We start from the raw sequence: 20,927 nt of genomic DNA, 5'->3' as shown, positions 1-20,927 counted from the left end.
GTGCAGGTTTGTTAATAAATATTTGTCTGTAGGCCGGGCGCGGTGGCTCAAGCCTGTAATCCCAGCACTTTGGGAGGCCGAGACGGGCGGATCACGAGGTCAGGAGATCGAGACCATCCTGGCTAACACGGTGAAACCCCGTCTCTACTAAAATACAAAACTAGCCGGGCGAGGTGGGGGGCGCCTGTAGTCCCAGCTACTCCGGAGGCTGAGGCAGGAGAATGGCGTAAACCCGGGAGGCGGAGCTTACAGTGAGCTGAGATCTGGCCACTGCACTCCAGTCCGGGCGACAGAGCGAGACTCCGCCTCAAAAAATAAATAAATAAATAAATAAATAAATATTTGTCTGTAATGCTGTCTTTTCTCCCTTATTATTAATAATCTGGAACAGAATGTAGGACAGTCTGAATGGTAGATAAGTGCTTGATTGATTTGTTTGTGCTACTGTTTGGGCTCCTTAAGTAAGTTTATATCAGTGGACTTTGGTGAGGACAAGTAGTTGTTTTTTGTTTTGTTTTTAATATTGGCACCTGTTAAGGAGCACTCCTGATGGGACCCTCACATTTAGGCTCTTTCTACACAAAGAAAAAGACATTACTTACAGGCTCTCAGAGTACTTGACACTTTTGGTATAGGCATAGTGAGTTATTTGCTGTGGCTCACCCACTGCACTAGAAGTCTATGAGGTCTTTGCAGACAGGATCCTTTACCATTGCCAAAGCATTTGCAGAGCCCAGTGTTCCTAGGCTCTTAACAAGCTTTGCCACCAACTTACAGTATGATCTTCAGCAAATTAATTAAGCTGCCGGTGCCTCCATTGGGCCATAATTCTGTTTGCGTTGAAGAAATCCTTAGAGTTGATAGGAAAGAGTTTGTGAAAATAAGTATAAATTGAATAAGGAAAAAAATGTATGTGATTTCACTGTATTCTCCTGAGAGTAAAGTATTTCTTCATCACTTTTAATGATGGTGTCTTTGTATTTCCTTAAATAGACACCAGTGATAAGCTAATTTCACAAGTGTAGATGGAAGGGTGTACACAGTTTGATGCTTTTGTTACATTTATTATCCCGTCTTTAATTTTCAATGTGTTATAATATGCAAGTTAAGCAATAATAATAAAACAAACTAATTGTCTTTAATTAAAGTGAATTAGATTTTGATTTTAATATATTTGGTGTAGTGAGTACTGATAATGTGGAGGGTCCCAAAGGTTATTAGGGCATGTTTCTGTTAGGCCTGATGGTGTTAGTAATAATCCTCTTCCTCATAGTTCTAGACATGAACAAATATGTCACTTCATCAGTCTCTGTTACTCGCACTTATGCCCCTCCACAGGGGTTGCAGATTCCACAAGTTATCAGCTAATGGCGTTATACATTAAAAATTGAAGCTTTCCTCACTCTGAGGCCTTTCAAGGCTTTGTTCTTAAGCCCCAGACACTTTGGAGTGCAGCTGCAAACTATAGGCAGAAGATTAAATTAATTTGTAACTCTTTTTTTTTTTTTTGGTCCTGCATTACTAAATCCTCCACATTTAATTGAAACCCTACTTCAAGACACTTTGTGTTTCTGTGTTCTTTGTTGTCAGTTTAACCTACAAAGCACTTTAACACTGGTAAATTGCTGTTATATCCTTTGGATTGTTTTTAAACCATTCAGTAAGAAAACAGTGAAATTGATACATAGGGCGAAAAGTAAAATATTAGAGTAGATTTTGAAGTATTTCATATTTATTATGGTTCTTTACCAGCATAGTTTCAGATGATTTAAACTCTCTCTCTAGGACTGTGTAAATTGGTCTTGGGATGAAATCTCACCTAGGGAATTTTATGTAATCCAGTAGTTAAGTCTGATTTTTTAAAGTTTCCCTGTGTCTGAGTGTTCCAAAGTGACTGCTGCATTTCTATAAAATGAAGGTTTAACTGCAGCGCACAATCTAAATGCAAAATCCTTAGATGGAAATTTAATTGTGTAAAATATGCACAACGTAATTAAGAACAAATTTTAGAACATTTCAGACTATAAAGTTGTCCTTTAGCTAGATCACTGGTTATATTGAAAATGCTTATTTTCAATTTGTAGTTATGCCGAGAAACATAGAATATGTCTAAATTAAGAATAAAAAAATCCAGTGCTCATCAGTAGAACGGTAAATTTAAAACCACTTCCACAACGTAGTTGATATTCTGAGTAGGAGACTTGATTACTAAAAACATGTCTTGAATTTGTGTCCTGCTCTTGTTTTCTGGCTACAATGTTTGTTTTCTCTTTACTATTTATGATTCTATGACAATAATTATTTTTATTATCAACAAAAGCCATTCTGTTGCTTTATCAATAAATAACTTCTTCTTGTTAAAATACAAAGGTTTTTATCGTGTTATATATTTGGCAATTGTTATGACCTCTCTTTCACACACAGACACACATACAAATATATTTGTTATTTAAATTATAAAATCCAACATATTCAAATGCTGCTAACTGAAGAGCATTTTATAGACTGTGGTTGGACAAGTCAAAGGTCAGTAAGATGACACTAAGGAACAGTCCTATTTTTAGAGTGAGATGTTAGTTGTTTACTGCTATTTAAGTATATCCCCAACTGGTAAACACTGCAGACCACTCTTTTTCAGCCTTTTACGTAATAAACGTCCCACAACAAACAGAGTCTTCAGCAGTTTGCTAAATCTTAAGTATTTGGAATTAAAGTGTACTTTTTAATTTAACGTTAAATAGAATCCCTTATCTCTACCTCCACCCCTGGCCCCAAATAAATAAAGCTTTTCAAATCTTTTACAATGTGAGCTGCTCCCCTCCTGGGAATGAAAAGGATATGAGACTCATTTGATGAAGTGCTGGCACTTATGTGTGTCTACATTTTTCAGTACACTTTTTTTTAAAAAAACTAGACTTAAGCTGCCTATATTACATGCTTCTTTTGTAAAGATGATAAAGAGAGCAGAGATTTCTATTGGCTTAACCCTAATCTATTTGCTTTGTTGTGATTCTTTTTTTTTTCTTTAACTGTTAACCTATTTATAAATCTAAATCTACATACAAAGGTCATTGGTTGGCTGAACTTAAACCATTTTACTCAGTAAATTTAATTAAGAAAATACAGTGCAACTCATAAGCAAATGAGTTTTTTCCTAGTTTTAAACCAAACCACCCTCTTGAGTGCTGATTGCCTTGCCCGACCCCTGGTGATACAGAAACAGGCAAAATTAAAAAGGACATTAAAGCTTCATTAAATCTGAAACACATTTAGTACAGTGACATATCTGCAGGCCATTTCAGAGAAGATTACATACTCTCTTTTGTAAGTTTCCTAATTTATAATACCTTGACAATAAAAACTGGGGAAATGCAAGTAGATTAATAGACCAGTAGGAGTAAAAGATACAGAATGGCCCCAGGTCTGCCTGTGTGTGAAATATTCACTTGGAGCATATGTGCTCCTTCTTCCCTATAAGGGTCCCATGTTTATTTTGACTTTTGACAGCCTCATGGAGAACTCGTTCTTTTTTTTTTTTTTTTTTTTTTTTGAGTTAGGGTCTCACTCTTGCTCAGTCTGAAATGCAATGGCATGGTCAAGGCTCACTGCAGTCTCTACCTGCCGGGGCTGAGGTGATCCTCCCACCCTAGCCTCCCAAGTAGCTGGGACTCCAGACACGTGCCACCACACCCCTCTCATTTTTGTAGAGAACTCGTTTTTCATGCAGCCATATCTACTAAGAAACCGTTTTCTTTTTTACCTCCTCCCAGTAGAACATGATAAAAAGAGTTCTAGAGCCTGGCTATATGTTTCCTTGTACTTTTCTGTAAGACAAATAGTGTGGAACATAAACACTGTAGCTGCATTAGACCTAGAAGGATAGAGGCATACATAGAAGGCAGGGGTCCTCTCCTGGGGCCTTAAAATGACTGCTTTTAGTGCCAGCCTAATAGTGCTCTTGCCTGTTTTCACTGGCATGGATTCCCAAGTCTTTCAGCAGCCCAGTGGTGACACTCTGTAAGAGAGGAAGTGATTGTCACCATGCTGCAATTGCAACAGTACCTACTAGTTAAGGTCAAAGAACCATTCTCTGTTTTCTAACTCTAAAGAGGTCAGACCTGCAAGATATCTTACAAGCAGTCCTCCCAGGAACGTAGTTAAAAGGTAGCACTGAGGTTCCACGAGATGTCAGGAAATAACACTGAAAGCAAAGCCAGACCCATGAATGATGAGTTCACCAGTTCAAGCACTGGCATGTGTTCCCAAGCAGACTGGTACAGAGAGGCTCCCAGCTGACCAAAGTGCACTAAATTTTCTCTGTTGTCTTGCATGGCATTGTCTTACAGAGCAAACAAATCACATCAGCCGTCCTTTTTTATGTGGTACAGTCATGACAGAGAGGGCCAAGTAGATGAACGCACATTCCCAAGTTGGCTGGAGCCTGGCCTCTCCGTAGAACCATGACCACTTGCAACTGGAAGCTCTGTGTCAAATCGGGAAGAACTCACATTTTTTGGTGTATCCCACTCCCACATAAGATGTCCGTTTACCATTACTTAATTCTTTAAATTGCAAGAACCAATGGTCAGTGTTGGCACCTGCCAGCTAGTTTAGAACTTGACTGTATGTGTGTTTGGCAAGTTTCCTCTGTCTTTAAGCCATGTGAACAGTATTCTTCCATGGTCCCTAATGACATGCTGAGCATATACCCAGGTGAATGGCACAATGCCTGTGGAAGGTCTTGAGCCAGAATGTTCTAAGTGTTTTGTAGTAGTTATGTGAGACTCTTCTCTTGCTGGTTTTCTAACTCCAAGTGGAAGAATATGCAAAACTCATAATCTACAGATCACTGCGATACCTATACCTGATAAGTCACTGCAGACTGTTGCAAATGCCTCGTTCACCCACCACAGTAGACCATAGTGATTCCTCCTGAATCAGTGTGCACACTCTGGCCAGAAACAAACTATTTTCAAAATGTAGGGCAAACCTACAAACCTGTATTGCAAGGAGGTGGGGTGGGGACAGAGGACAGGAGAGCTGAGTCCCTCCTCTTTCCCTCCCCATACATGGACAACAAACATAATCACACAAAACTTAGAAAGGGAGTTTGGCAAACATCTAAATTTTCTTTCACCCCACCTTGTGATGTTTTTGTTATGTACAGTGGAAGAGATTAATGATATCCATCAAATGAAATGATGATAGTATACCTCTATCTTGAAAATCCATACACATATCAGTGTATATTTTGTGGACAAGACATGAGTACAAGGTAATGAAACTAGGTATTCTAAAACATACATATATACACATACACACACAAGCATATGTGCAAATGAGTGTTGACCTTTTCAAAGTAGTCACCTTATAAGGTCATAATGTTTATTCCTGTTACATGGCTATTGTTCATATTGGTTTTAGAACTTTGATAACTTCAGCATCTTCATGTCTAAGCAACAAAATATTTAGTTTTTATAGGTTGCTTTGGGTTTTGGTAATATCCATAGGCTATTCAAACCTTAGTCTACAAATAATTTACATGATGAACAAGCTGAGGGGTATAATTTTAAATCCAAGATAAGATGCATACTAATAAAATAAAATAGGTATTCTGTTAATTGAAATAATTCTAAAACAATTACAAAAGGAGAATTCAGAAATGTTTGAGCAGGATCAGTGTCTTTGAAATAAGTACAGAACTTCTCAAGATTTAGAAAGGCGGTGTAATATGCGGGAAGGAACACTAGATTAAGTTGCAAATCTTAGGGTCAGCTCCTAGGCTTCCACTTATTAACTATTTGGGAGCTACTTCAGTGGGACTCTGGGTTTTAACCTTTGAAGTGGGTTGATGCCCTCTTAGATCCATTAGTGTTAAAATCCCTGGTGTTGTGATTCTGCTTTGAAAGTAGTTACAAATACATGTAAATTATGTCAGGACTGAGGATGGGCCACATTATAAAATTGCAAAGTTTTGCCACTATTTTCTTTAAATAGGTTTTGGTATGTTTGTTAAATTTTATCTTTTTGGCCAGGTGCAATGACTTAACCCTGTAATCCCAGCATTTTGGGAGGCCAAGGCAGGCGGATCACTTGAGGTCAGGAGCTCAACACCAGCCTGGCCAACATGGTGAAACCCCATCTCTACTAAAAATACAAAAATTAGCTGGGCATGGTGGTGTGCGCCTGTAATCCCAGCTACCTTGGGAGGCTGAGGCAGGAGAATCACTTGAACCCAGGAGGCGGAGGTTGCAGTAAGCCAAGATCACGCCACTGCACTCCAGTCTGGGTGACAGAGCAAGACTCTGGCTCAAAAAAACAGTTTGTATCTTTTTGCTTTATATCAAACCTATTCCTGGTTGGATCATTTTGTTTTTACAGGTGAGGATTCAAGGATCAAAATTAAGTGACTGGCTCAGAAACAGAACAGTTTACAAATCAAGCTAGATTGGAAGCTTTTAGACTTAGACCTACAGTTCTGACTTCACAACCTTGAAATGGCCATTTTTCCTACTAGTGGGTAGAAAATGGCTGAAAAAACTTTAACAAATGGATGAAAATAATGGCACAGTTTTCAATTTTATAATAATGTCCATTCCCCATTTCCTACGACCCTTCATTTATACTTGTAACTGAAAATTTTGTGGGTTAGTAACAATTAGATGTTCCCATTTTACAAGACAAAAAGCAAAGAGTTTTTACATCTCTGTCTAGAAGAAACTGTCGCACATATGTAAATGTGAATAATACCCATACAACTGAGAATATTACTAAGGGAAACCACATAAGGATAATGTTTTGTTATTAAAATTAAAATATCAGGGATGCAACATAGTCCATTGAAAATGTCCATTCTAAATACAGCTCTTAATGTAATTACAGCAATAATTTAGTTTGTACATTTGAGGTTGTGAACTTCTTTATATTTGCTGGATGCAGTTCTGAAATTTAGTACTTGTCTGTCTTAAGGAGATCTGCCCTGCATGCAAATCTATAACTAGACAAATATTATTTCCTTTCCCAGCTTGCTCTTGGGAGGTTTCCATATCCTCAGGTAAGATTGTTCATTACTGCCGTTTGCCACTGTGACATTCATTCCTATGTATGAAGGTGCAGGGAGCAATTGTGAACATTTGAGCCACATATAAATAAATCTGTCCTGTTAAATTGAAAAGTGATATCTTAAGGAGTCATTTAGAAATCTCTATTGATTTTTGATTTTTTAAACTCCTGGATTTTTTCTTCTTTGTTAAAGGTTGAGAGTGATCATTGTACTTTTCCTTTGTGTGAAATTCGGGATTATTTCTTTTCCTGGTCCAATACCATGTACTCATTTTGAGGATGCAGGAGAGAGCCAGCCTTTTCTTGATACACCTTTTAAGCTCTTAAACTCACTTAAAATTTTTTGAGTTAGAAGATTAAGACAAAGGGTGAAAGCATCTAATCTAGGTCATTATTTTTGCTAGATAAATAGATGGGCCCCCAATTTTATGAGTATAATTTTGAACATATTATTTAAAAGTATTTTGCTCCTTCCTGTCTACATTTACAAGAAAACAAAACAGTCCATTATACTAGCATTGCTGACTCTAATCTTCATTAAAATTTCTTTAAGATTTTTATTATAGAAGGGTACTAGCACTAAAATATAAAGCTATTTTGTGGTTTGAAAATGATTCCCCAGTGTGTGGGGGAAATAAGTGAAATGTCTAGAGGGATGAAAAATGAATGGTTTGACTGTTTTCCTCTGGTTGATGTTCACTGTTTTTCTGGCATCTTGGTCTGTACAGGCCAAAGTGCCTGGAGGCATGTCTGATTTAAAGGTGGTGTTGGTCTCTGCTCTTTAAGCATCTATTAACTTGCTATTATTATGCAAATAAGTGTTGTATTACACATACTAATTTATGCATGGTTAGATTATGCAGATGCATCACAAACATGGTTATTGAATAATAGGATGGGGCTCATTCTCTCTACCATCTTTATAAGCAGTTTTAAGCAAATTCTCCTGGTACCAATGTGGACGTTTAAAGACCCTTTACTCAATGAAATGTCTCTTTCGTATTCTTTTGCTTTCACAGTTAAAGCCATCAGATAAGTGGAAGAGAAATTGTCCAAGTTGTTAGGTTCAAGAGTGTTAGTCTCACTTTTCAAATTCATAGACTTTTTTGTGTAAATGTAATCTTTTCCTTATAGAGAAAATCTAAAATGCAGTTGCTTGGCATGAATGCTGGCATTTAGTGAGATTTTAGTGTATATAGCCTTGCTGCTTAGCTCTAGGTAGCCCATCAAATTAAAATCACATTTTCAGGATTTATAGCTCATTAGAATATTTATCTTGGTAAGCTTCTTGTTCTGTCAGTAATTTCGAAACAATTCAGTTTGGCCAATTTGTGAAATCCCCTAAAATTTTGAAAATGAACATGCAAACCCTATACAATATATTTCTCAAACAAATCTTAGTAGAAAACTTATAAGCCATCCAGTAAAAATTCCAAACGTTGAGAATGTAGCAATATTCTCGAGATTCCTAATGTCTAGAGTAATTAATCAGTGAGATTTGATGGGTGATGAGTCTAAGAAATGAATTGCCATCACATTTGACTATTGAAGCACATGAAGGCTGTGGTCGAAGTTGAGAAGAGGATATTTACCTTTGCAGTATGGTTTTCCTGAATATCTAAATAAATCTTTATCAGTCAAGTGGAAGTTGGAAAATTCTAATTCTATGCTGAACTCCCTAGTTAGCAACAACCTTTATGCCAGAGTGGGGGTGGGAAACAACTGTATTCCTTGAATCATGATAGAATGTTGTCAGCAAATTGATACTTCTCTCTGAAATAATAGAAGCAGCTTTGATGCCATTAGGCCTATTTCCCAAGTCTTTCAACAGAAGTTTGGGTGTGTCGTTGCTAGAACCACTAATGACTTTTGGTGGAGTTGGCATTTATTTTAAAGGCTTTGTACTATAAGCTGAAGATTGGGAAAGGATACTTTATAAATGCCTTTCCTACCCCTCTCTTATGTCCTCAAAAAAAACACATAAAGAAAATGTATATTTTATAGTGTCACAGAGGATGAGTTATGGAATAACACCTTCTCTTTGGCCCACATTATGTTATTTGAACTCCTACCACTCTGTGAAATAGCCTCCCCTCATAAATTGGACAAACAGAATGGCTGATTTGCTCACTGTTAAAACTATGGCTGGTTTGGTTTCTTTGAATCCCAAGTGGAGTAGGCAGGAGTGAATCATAGACTCTTAGAGTTGGAAGGGATCTTAGACATCATCAAATCAAACTTCTGTACAGTGTCTCTGAAAAGCAGACATCCACACTGCTTGAACACTTCCAGTGACAAGAAACTCACTATCTTACAAAGCATCCCCAGGGTCAAAGCAATGTTCTATTTATCAAGCTGAGAACTATCTCATCCTAAGTGTCACTCCCTAGTCTTGTCCTAGAACACATGAAAGCCTTTCATATATCCTTAAGGTCACATTGATTTGATTGTTCCTAGGACTAGGGACAGTGCCAGGGAATCGCTGCTGTGAACCCAAAGTCTAATCAGGGCACCAGACCTGAGCTGTCTTCACTAGTGGCAAATTGAGAGGAGTGGCCTATTGGAAGGAGCCCTGGACCACAAGTCAGAAGATTAGAATTAGAATTAGGTGCTACCAGTCTCACCGCAGGTCTTAATTGTTGCTTTGTAACTCTGAGGTGTCAGTTTCCTTGTCTCTAAAAGGAGGATTCTGCCTACCTCTCCTATCAGATTAAAGGAGGTAGGTTAATCAAATGAAACTACGGATATGGAACCACTCTGAAAAGTACAAAGGGCCACCCGTCTGGATCAAATGTTGGGCTGCAGCACAAAACAATTTCCCAGCTATCAACCATAGGTTGTAAAAGGATGTTCTTAGCAACATGCCAGTCACAATTGGAGCAGAGTATAAAATGAGCAGAGGGTAAAGCGGGGAGGAGGGGCTGGCTTCAAGACTCGTCTTTCCCCCAGCTCAGCATTAGTGCTGCTGACAGCGTCATTAGCAGCCCATCGTCCTGCTGGTGACACAGTGTGTACCCAGTGAGGGTGCAGAGGGAGGAGTGTTGGGAAGACTCTAGGGATAGTCAGTGCCCTGGGAGCAACATAAAGGTTAAAGGGCCAGGTTTTTGTTGAGATAGCCATTCTATATGAGTTTCATTGTTTTGTGGGTCAGGTGTTTGTTATTTGAAAGCACTATTTTAGTTTCCTTTAGGCCTTAGGATTGCATAACTTCATTGGCAGGCGGTTTAGGGTTCTAAAGAAAAAAAAGATAAGGAGCACAGTCTTACTACTACTGCCTATAACAGGAAAACCAATGGTGTCTTGGCTTCATCTAGCACCTTTCCCACATAGGGTTCCAGTCTCAGGCTGTTACCTGACTCAGGCTGTACATTCTACCTGCAGGGACTTATTTCCAGCCTCTAGGTGAGCCAACTCGGGCTCAGAGAGGCAAAGTACCTTGCCTTAGGCAGGAATGGGTACAGTTAGGTCTAGGACTTGCAGACAAATAAGGCAACTCACTGGCTCTTTAACTTCTTAATTCATTTGGCTATTCATACCCCTCTGTTCTCTTTTCCACTCTGCCCTACAACCCTTCTAGTTTGCCCTCTCTGCCCTAGGGAGGCCTCTTGTATAGATGAGAAATGCTGAGCACTGGAAGGTTGTGCCATTGTGCATGGTGACAAGACCTTTCCCCAGATCCCTCTTGCTTTTCTTACCATGTATTTAGCAGAATAATGGGAGATCCAGAGGGCCCCAGAGCCCTCACTGACCCCAGTGCCATTAAATTATGGGTGTTTGTGAAGCATATTCTGCAATAGGATAATGAAAAATTGCATTTTAAAATATCTTGGCCGGGCGCAGTGGCTCAAGCCTGTAATCCCAGCACTTTGGGAGGCCGAGATGGGCGGATCACGAAGTCAGGAGATCGAGACCATCCTGGCTAACACCGTGAAACCCAATCTCTACTAAAAAATACAAAAAGAAAAAAACTGAATCCGGCGAGTGTGCCGGGGGCGCGGCCGGGCCCGGGGGGCGGCCCGCCGGCGGTCGGGGCGGGCGGATGGGTGGCGGCGCCTTTAGTTCCCAGACTACTCGGTCGAGTGCTGGAGGCAGCGTACGAGAATGGCCGCTGACCCGGCGGAGCGGAGGCTTGCAGTGGGAGGAGGCTGGCACTGCCCACTCCGGGGCGCTGGGGGCGGGCGCTGGCGGGGCTGGACACGAGGGCGAGACTCCGTCTCAAAAAAAAAGTATCTTGCAGTTTCTCAATTTCTGGAACAATTTAGCTTTGATAGTAATCTGGAAAGATGTGAAGGTCTAGACAAGGACTGGAGCTGCCTATAGTTAATCATGTAGATCCAAATTCAGTTGACTTAAAATACATAATGGTGGGCAATGGTTTGTTTAATGACACCATAATTTAGGAGAAATGAAAAGGATTGCCTGCTAAAAATTGTCATCCTTCATTCAAACTTTACAACAGTGCCCTGCATTAGGATGATAGCAAATCCGTTAAGGAGACTTCTCAGGGGATGCATCAGCTCTGGCATTGGGAAATTTGGCAAGCAAGATGCTACAGGAAAGTGAAGATAATACAGACACAGATGTATTTAAAGTACTTTTGCATGTATAAAAATACTGTTCTTCTTTTGGCTGCAATTCCTGATCTTGGTTAATAAATTACATCAAAATGACCTGAAGTTAAAAAAAGGGAAAAAATCTGAGCAAATAGTGCCCCTGGTATTGTAAAGCTTTGAATGTTTTCACACCCCATTAATTTATTACTTCTCTTTCTTCATCTTTAAATTTCATTTTTTTTTTTTCAAAAATTCTGACTCCCCGCTGCTGCAGTGATTTTCATCTTGTTGTTAATTTTCCCTGCTCCATATGGAGCTCCAGACATTTCACCTGGAGGCTGTACTAGATTTTGCTGTAGTGATCGTACTTCCGGAGGCCAAAACTGTCATTTAGGGTTCCTGGTGCATCTGTCTGCGCCAGGCTTTTCACTGGCATGGGAGAGTGTGAATAACAAATTGGATGCACCTGAGATTCGGATGATTAGTGTGTTTTGTGAATCTCCACGACTTGTAAGCAGATAGCTCTGCGGGGAGGAGGGCGCTCAACAGCGACTGTGGGTGAATCTGTACTCACACCTTACATTTGGGGCTTTGCAAGGGAAGTGCAAACATCCTAGGCAGTCTGAGTGCAGAGAGAGTAACAAATATTTCATCCTGCCTTGTCATTGATTAGAAAAGAGCCTTTAATTTCATTTCACCCCATGTTGTGATTAATTTGCATTCTTTGTCAGAAGTTAATGGAGTTTTTTATGGTTCACTCTGAAATCCTTGAAGACATCAGACTTGATCTGATGTTTATACAACCGCCAGCGGAATTTTTTCGTTTGATTGATGGCAAGCTTGATGTTATTCCAAACGGCTTTTTAAGCTGTTTTTAAGAATTATTTGAATAAAATGCAAGCAAGATATTCTTGTAACGATCAAGTTTATCTGTTAAAATCTGTTTCAAATAAGATGATAAGTAGTAAAAAAGGATCAAAAGATAAGAGAAATAGTGAATAGTGATGTTATTTGTTAAAAACACATAAGAATGGCATTCAAATAAATTATTGCAGTATGCGGAGAAGATCACTTTTATTGGAAAAAAAATACTATCATGTGGCCAAAGAGAATAATTAGGACTAGGATCAAAGGAAAGTCTGAATCTTTGGGATCAGAAACTTTTACTACCAATTGGCTAATTCTCATTTATTCTGCCAGCTTTTGCCACCAGTGTACAAAATAGAGATTTACTTTTCTTAACTCAAGGAGACAGGGCTGTCAGGCCTGTTAGCTGAACAAAATGATGACATATTGCTTGTCTCAAAGAGGCATTCTTAAATCCCAATACTAGGTAAACATAGGTAGATAATAAGTGAAATATATGCATTCTTAATGGTATAACAACTGGCACCTTCTACAGGATAGTTCAGAAATGAAAATACCCTGTTGTTAAAACCAAGATACTTCTGTCATTCTTGGGTAAGAGGAATGTGTGTTCAACCCGTATACACTACATATCAAAGTATGAGAGGAGCTGTAGGTGGCATTTGCTACAGAACCTCCTGCTATTAACCAAGGAAATACGTTTTGCAAATGCTTTTTGATTACCAATAACATGTTTGATTTGGGAGCTTTGCCTTGCTTCAGCAGATTCTTGCTTTGCTGTGACTGCTGCTAGTGAGACTTACTCATAGGTCAAAAAGCTACCTATCTGAGCACTTTCATTTAAAACTAATTTATTTGCTGCACTGAAAGTTTGCTAAATAATTGGGTAGTTTTAATTGAAGTTACTGCTTTCTGATCCTTGTATTAACATGATCTAAGATCCTTTTTATTATATGCAATCCATATTATTGACCAGATTTGCCTTGTTTTCATTTAAATGTAAGCAGCTTGTCAAGGAGAAAATATTTTGTTTAACTTGGCTTGGAAACGTGCTATTTTAATGTGTTTTGTTTTTTTCAATTGACAGACTGTCTTTTAAACATTCATTTATTTTGCAGTAATAAATTGTGCTCTGGATAGAGTATGTGTTTCAGAATAGAGTAGAAAGCGTATGTTCTTAAAACTATTTAAAACATTAAACACTTTTCAAATGCTAATGTTGAAGTACTAGAGTTTTTACATTTAATTTTATTTGTGTTTTAAAAGCCTTTGACTAATATATTGTTACTAATTCTAATGTTGATTGTTTACTAATGTCTTGTATTCAATGTTAAATTTAGACCACAGGTATCATTTTCTTATTTATGTTTGCTGATCACGCCTGGAATTGCAAAATACCTAAAAAGTGTGCACTCTTTGAAAAGAGGTATTAGAATCTATCCTATGTTGCATAAACTTTTTGAAGTTTGGAACATCAAAGATTTAAGTAAATTTTTAAACATACAGTTTTTTTGTGTGTGAGGTCTTTAATCAAGGAAAAAATAGCAATGAGTAATCACCCCAAACTTCAAGTACTCAGCTTTAATTTGCAAGAGTTTAAAGGGGCAATATGCATGCAATTTTTTTTCTAAACAGATGTCTAGTCTATATGCTTTAATTTATTTTACTTTTGTTCTCACTATTTAGGATACAGACATTTAAAATATCCTGATATTTCAAGCATAAAATCAGATTTATATTCCATAAAATGCAGAGACGAAATTTGAGTGACATGAAGATGTTCACTTACACACATTTGCTTCTTCCTAGGAATTTTTGAATTGCCAGTGTCAAATTATTCTCCATATCTATTGCATACTTATCAAGAAGTCTCATTATTTTATTTGCTTAGCCTATGCCAGAAACAGGAGGTGGGTTCCTAGTATATCCTTAAAATAGAGCAGAAATGGAAGAGAAATCATCCCCAAAGTGTGGGTAGCTTAGAAATGCGAAATTCTTCATTAAAGATAAATTACTTGTTAATACTTCAATTGAGATATCTGTATTTGGCCAGATAGGTTTGTGATTCCTGTGTTGTTTGAAAGCACTAACCTCATGTTGGTTTGATTCTGTAGTACCTTCTAAACTATTGTATGACATACGTCTCAATTCAACATTATTTATCATTGAGCACCTACTCTGTGCCTAAGTACTAGGAGCACAAAAATGAAACAGATGCGGCCTCTGCTCTCAGAAGAGTCCAGTCCAGTTGAAAGAAAAACATAAAACCAATGGCAGTTGATATAAAATGAATCCTCCAGGAGATGGGATGCTCTGATCTCAAGAGGAAAGGGGAGTGTTCAGCTCACTTCAGGAAACCAAGAAGGTTTTACAGAGTGGATAGCTGATGCTTGAGCCAAGGCTCTGAGGCAAGAAGGACAGGACCATGGTTCCTTTATAATTTTTAAATAATCAGTTTAGCTCAGAAATAGAATAGAAGGTTAAAGTAATTAACTTGGACACCAAGTCATAATAATGAATTTGGTGTCCCGTCTGGCTTTCATGTGGCAGCTTTGCTATTATCTCTCCCTCTTAGGCTCTGTGGTCCAGGAAGCCTTCCATTTCTCTCCCTTTGCAAGAAGCATGGGAAAGGATGTGCTAGGTACTCAAGTCCAAAGGAGGTTCATCTAGTGAAAGATAAAGGTCTAAAGCAGCATATGTCCTTCTAGTACTTTAACAGTACTACTGTTGTTACTTTCATTTCCCTAACAGTTTAACAATTCTCCTAGGTAACTTTTAAAGTAACTGTGGGAAGGAAGTAAGAAAAGAGAGGGGAGCATGGTAGAGGAGGGGGGTTATGTGTCAGGATGGAGATGGCAAGTGTAGCAGGGACCAGATAAAGAAATTGGGTTTGAGAATTTTGTGAGTCCCCTTGACATGACTGAGGCTAATCTGAGGTTGGAAGTGATTGCATTTTAAGGTCTCTGCCCCTGAAGATAGTTGGCACATGCCCCAGAGAGGTTCCCTGCCACCCTCTATGAATTTGGCTTGGTATGTCACAGGGCATTTTCTAGACTGCTGGGGAGAAATTGTCATGATCAAATGGACTAATGCCTCAGGGAGCACTTTGAAAAATATAAGGTGGTAAACAAGAGCTAGGTAATATTAGTATTATTTATATTTCCAGAAAGTTCTTTAGGGATTTACCTATGTAACTCAGAAAATATATGACCGTGTCTCACACCAGGTAGGACTAAAATGAATTATTTTTCTGATCCCACAAGAGCCTTTCTTTACAGTCTTTCTTTTTTGAGTTATAATTTATCATTCACAATCACCATCATAATATATAGAATTATATACAGAATCTCGTCATTTTTAGTTCAGTTACTGGGGACCATGATTCCCTTACAATTTTTAAATGATCAGTTTAGCCCCCAGAAATAGAATTGAAAGTTAAAGTAATGAACTTGGTGTTCAGTCCGGCTTTCACGTGGCAGGTTTGCCATTATCTCTCCCTCTTAAGCTCTGCGGTCCACTAGGCCTTCCACTTCTTTCCCTTTGCTTTTATTGATGCAGTCTGCTATTTTTTGGAATCATAGGATTTCAGCATGTGAAGAGATCTTACAACAATCTAGTCCAACTCTTAGATTACAGACGAGGAAATAGGAGTTCACAGCCATTAAATGACTCACTCGTGATTACCAGGTATTCAGCAACAGGGCCAGAATGTCTCCCACTCACAGTGCAGTGGTCTTTTTACTCTTGAGGGATGGTGGGGGAGAAAGTAAGATAAGACATCCAGAGATTGTGAGCCTAAATGGCCATCCTTATTTCACACACACATCCACTCAAGTACTGCCTCCAACTGGTGTGTCTGCAGATATGAAAATTACTGTCCCAGGATGCTCTGTGCCTGCCAGGTAATTGCCGACTGGCTGTGGATCCCTGGGGGAGAATGGTCCTCAACAGCAGTAGTAGCAGCAGCACCAGACAAAGACATCAACCTTTATTATACTCTAGTATTTTACTTATCACCATTCAGTATGGAAAACTTGGGTAGATTTGGGGATAGGGGCTCATTGACTTCCAAGTTAAAAAGGGGACAGACCTGGCCAAGCTTTGTTTGAGCACAGATTACTTTTTAGATGTTTAACAGTTATGGATTAATGCCTGGGAGGTTTGGGAATTCTTCCTCAACTAAAATGTTAATGATGCTAAGAACCCAACCCTCTTCAGTGCCAATAAAACAGACAGCTAAGTTCATTGAAAAATCAATGAGTTGCCTAAAAGGAGCAAAGAGCTGATTCGATTTAGGACTGGAGATTGCCAGGACACACCAGGTGGAAAGAGGGTCCCAGAGACCACTAGGAGCCAGGAAAGGAGGCAGTTGTCTGTTTATGCACAGAACCAAGGTGTCATCTCCAAGGAATTTTGGGTAACCAAGGCAGCCAATTGGAACCAAGTATGGACTGTTAGGATGCACACATCAAGGTCTGCAGATGGTGACCACCACTCGGAAAAGGAAAGAACAGCTTGGAGAATAGAATAGTCTTTTTTTTTTTTTGAGACAGAGTCTCACTCTGTCACCCAGGCTGGAGTGGAGTAGCATGATCTCGGCTCACTGCAACCTCTGCCTCCCAGGTTCAAGTGATTCTCCTGCCTCAGCCTTCCAAGTAGCTGGGATTATAGGATTGCACCACCATACTCAGCTAATTTTTGTATTTTTAATAGAGATGAGATTTCGCCATGTTGGCCAGGCTGGTCTCGAACTCCTGACCTCAGGTGACCTGCCTGCCTCAGCCTCCCAAAGTACTGGGATTACAGGGGTGAACCACCGCACTCAGCCTGGAGTAGTCTTATGAGAGAAGAAGCTATTTGGCCTACAGGTTCAGAGGAGGAGAGACCGAAGGGGTAATGAAGCTTGTGTTGTTTTATTTTCTGTTCAGAAACAAGTTGCAGAAAGCACTCTTCTGGGCATAAGGTATGAGGAGACCTGGACTCTAGGCCTAGTTGGTAAAATCCTTTAAACGAAAGAAAGTTCCAGGCCCTGCTCTTTGGATAGCCCTATGCCTTCTTGGTAGCCAGGCAGCTGGAAACACTCAGTGATTCAGGGTAGAGGGCATAGGAGGCAGCAAATGACACACCCAACAAGTGACAAATTAAGTCACTAACAGTATATGATTTCCACCCAAACACACGGACAGAGCTAACCTGAGTTCTGGTCTTCCCTTTTCTTATTAGTTGCTTGACCTTCTTTCTTTTTGGACTTCAGCCTCCTCACCTGGAAAATAATGGAAATGCCCTAGGTTAGTGATTTGCAGAATTGTGGGTAGACAATACATAGAGGGGATGGGGTCCACCCACACACACGTATACACAACCACACGAGCAGCTCTGCTTCTGTCTGGTAATTTTTAAACGCTTCTAAGTAATATCTTATTTGAACTAAGTTATTTGGTAAATAGAGTCTGAAAAATGCTGAACAGGATACTTCTGTGGTCTGCTTTCACCTTGGATGAGCAGCTTCCTCCTTTTGTCCACAGCTTCAGCCCTCTTGCTCATCACCATCTCCCCCCAATTACTTCCTTTGAGTTTACTGAAATCTGATTGTACCTATATCAAAATATGGGAGTTTTGAAGTAAAACTCTGAATCAAATATCAAACATTGGAGCCAGGTGTGCTGGCTCACACTTGTAATCCTAGCACTTTGGGAACCCAAGACAGGAGAATCACTTGAGCCCAGGAGTTTAAGACCAGCTTGGGCAACACAGGGAGACCATGTCTTTACAAAAAATTTAAAAATCAGCTAGGTGTGGTGGCACATGCCTATAGTCCCAGCTACTCAGGAGGCTGACGAGGGAGGATCATTTGTGCCCAGGAGGTCCAGGCTATAATAAGCCATGATCGTGCCACTGCGTTCCAGCCTGGGCAACAGAGTGAGACCCTATCTCAAAACAAACAAACAAAAAAGAGATGAAAGAAAGTCAAACTTTATCCAGTTCATTCTTGATCCATGACTTACTTTGTTTAAATCTATTTTGAATTTCATTTACAGTCAAGCCAGTAAGACACATGTTGATTCACAAGATTATGTGTGACTACTATATATATTATATAGTATAATACGTATATATACGTAGTATAGCTAATTTTTTTTTTTTTTTTTTTTTTTTTTTTTTTTTTGCGTGGAGTCTTCACTCCTGTCCACCCAGGGCTGGAGTGCAGTGGCGGGCAATCTTGGCTCCACTAGCAACCTGCCTCACTCCCCAGGTTGCAAGGCATTCTCTTGCTGCTTCAAGCCTCCCCTACCCGTAGCTGGATTACAGGCACGTGCCACCACACCTGCTAATTTTTGTATTTTTAGTAGAGATGGGGTTTCGCCATGTTGGCCCAGGCTGAATCTCAAACTCCTGGACCTCTCAGGTGATCCACCCACCTTGGCCACCCAAAGCACTGGGATTACAGGGGTGAGCCACTGCACCTGGCCAGTTTTAAGATTCTTTCCCTCCTTATCCTGTGTGAACCATATAATGTTATGCTGCAATTATAGCTGATCTCAAAATCTCAGTCGGCCACATCCAAATGTATCATGGTAAAAAAAAAAAAATCGATGTGTGGAACCGAAACTAATGCAGCAACCTTTCTTACAATGCCTAGAAACATCACCATGTAGTAGGGAGCTTTAGGGGTTGGAAGGATGTGGAGAAGCTGTCTTTGAAATCTATAGAGCCCTGAGGGAAGAAAGCAAAACTCCAGAGAGTTGTATTTTGTCCAAATACTGAGTGATTTTTAGAGGAGAGTGCAAGACCTGTGCTTAAATCTTAACCCTGCTACTAGGTTTCGGGAACCTTTACTAAGTCACTCCTTTCTGTAGGCCAGCAATTGTATTCTATCCATCTTTTGGGTCCTGGAGTCTACTGCAGTGCCTGGCATAGCATAAGGACTTAATAAACATATATGAAATTGATAAAGTAATTATGTAGCCCAAGTTTACTTTTTACATATTGGCAAAGCAAGTTTTGCAATCACAGGGAACCAAGAACACAAATCCTGAGGCTCTGAATCAATTGTTTTGGCCCCTTTCTTTTCTTCCATGTCCCATCCTCCCACTGTACCCTGCCAGCATGAATACCTGAGCATAACACCTTCTGAGGAGCTGTGACAACTTGTCTTCAGACTTTGAAGGTTCTCATGTCAGAGAAAATGTAGATTTGTACTGTCAGAGGGGTAGAAGTGGGGCAAGGAATAGAAGGGTCAGTCAGAAGACAGTAAGCTTCCCTTTACCAGATGAATTCAGACAGAAGCCCCATCAGCAGGGGTGCAATGAAGGAGGGATTTAAGGATTAGATAGGGATGAGGAACCAGGTTAGATTTTAAAATCTTTAAGGTTTTTTTCAGACCCCAGGAGTCTATAATTCTACTTCAGCATTAGGCAGGCCTCTCCTTAGCCAAACAAATAAAAGGGGAGAAATAACAAATAGAAGCATCTTCAGACTGTCCAGATTCTGTAATTGCTTTTATCATTCACTCATTTTGACTCTCAAATACTCTGTCAGTATGAAACACATCAGAAATAGAAGAGTATAGGGCCTGCTGCAGTGGCTCACACCTGTAATCCTAACACTTTGGGAGGCTGAGGTGGGTGAATCACTTGAGGTCAGGAGTTCGAGACCAGCCTGGGCAACATGGTAAAACCCCATCTCTAAAAAAAATACACACAAAACAAATAGCCAGGAGTGGTGGGCACACACCTGTAGTCCTAGCTACTCAGGAGGCGGAGGTGGGGGGATCACTTTAGTCCAGGGAGGTCAAGGCTGCAGTGAGCTATGATTGCACCACTGCATTCCATCTTGAGCAATAGAGTGAGACCTTGTCTCCAAAAAAAAAAAAAAAAAAAGTGTTTCCTTTTCAGTATCTGATTTCTTTTTCAGTATATAAATCTGTAAGTTGTATATACTTCTCTGCTTTCTCTCATTTGAGCCAACTGTGTGATAGGGCTATCAGAAATGTGAATGCATGGCCTGGCATGGTGGCTCACGCCTATAATCCCAGCACTTTGGGAGGCTGAGACAGGTGGATCACTTGAGGCCAAGAGTTCAAGACCAGCCTGGCCAACATGGCGAAACCCCGTCTCTACTAAAAATAAAAAAATTAGCCAGATATGGTGGCATGCGCCTGTAATTTTAGGTACTCAGGAGGCTGAGGTAGGAGAATTGCTTGAACCCGGGAGGTGGAGGTTACAGTGAGCTGAGATCGCGCCACTGCCTTCCAGCCTGGGTGACAAAGTGAGACTCCGTCTCAAAAAAAAAAGTGAATGCACTTTTAACCTCCTTGAGTCTCTGCTGTCTGGTGTATCGGGCCCAAAACATGGTGATCTAAGCCCGTCAATCCGAGGTCTGTGTTCAGGTGTGGGTGTCATACTTTATGAGGAACATACACATATGGAAACGAATTCAGACGAA

General features: G+C 39.8%; 1 protein-coding gene across 4 annotated transcripts in view; it reads left to right on the top strand.

Moving 5' to 3' along the window:
* Nucleotides 1–20,927, top strand: part of MAP2K5 (mitogen-activated protein kinase kinase 5) — a 272,012-nt gene that overhangs the window by 181,406 nt on the left and 69,679 nt on the right. For 2 of the 4 annotated variants that reach the window (XM_017851084.1, XM_017851087.1), the window contains one exon: nucleotides 7,025–7,054. The exons of the other annotated variants lie outside the window; for them this stretch is intronic. In XM_017851084.1, coding sequence (XP_017706573.1) covers nucleotides 7,025–7,054 — 30 coding nt within the window. The remainder of the gene's footprint in view (nucleotides 1–7,024; nucleotides 7,055–20,927) is intronic. 4 annotated transcript variants of the gene reach the window in all.

The sequence above is a fragment of the Rhinopithecus bieti genome, unplaced genomic scaffold, assembly GCF_001698545.2.
Source record: "Rhinopithecus bieti isolate Rb0 unplaced genomic scaffold, ASM169854v2 scaffold_31548, whole genome shotgun sequence".
In the NCBI taxonomy this organism is placed as follows: domain Eukaryota; kingdom Metazoa; phylum Chordata; class Mammalia; order Primates; family Cercopithecidae; genus Rhinopithecus; species Rhinopithecus bieti.
This window is presented reverse-complemented; position numbering and strand designations above follow the sequence as displayed.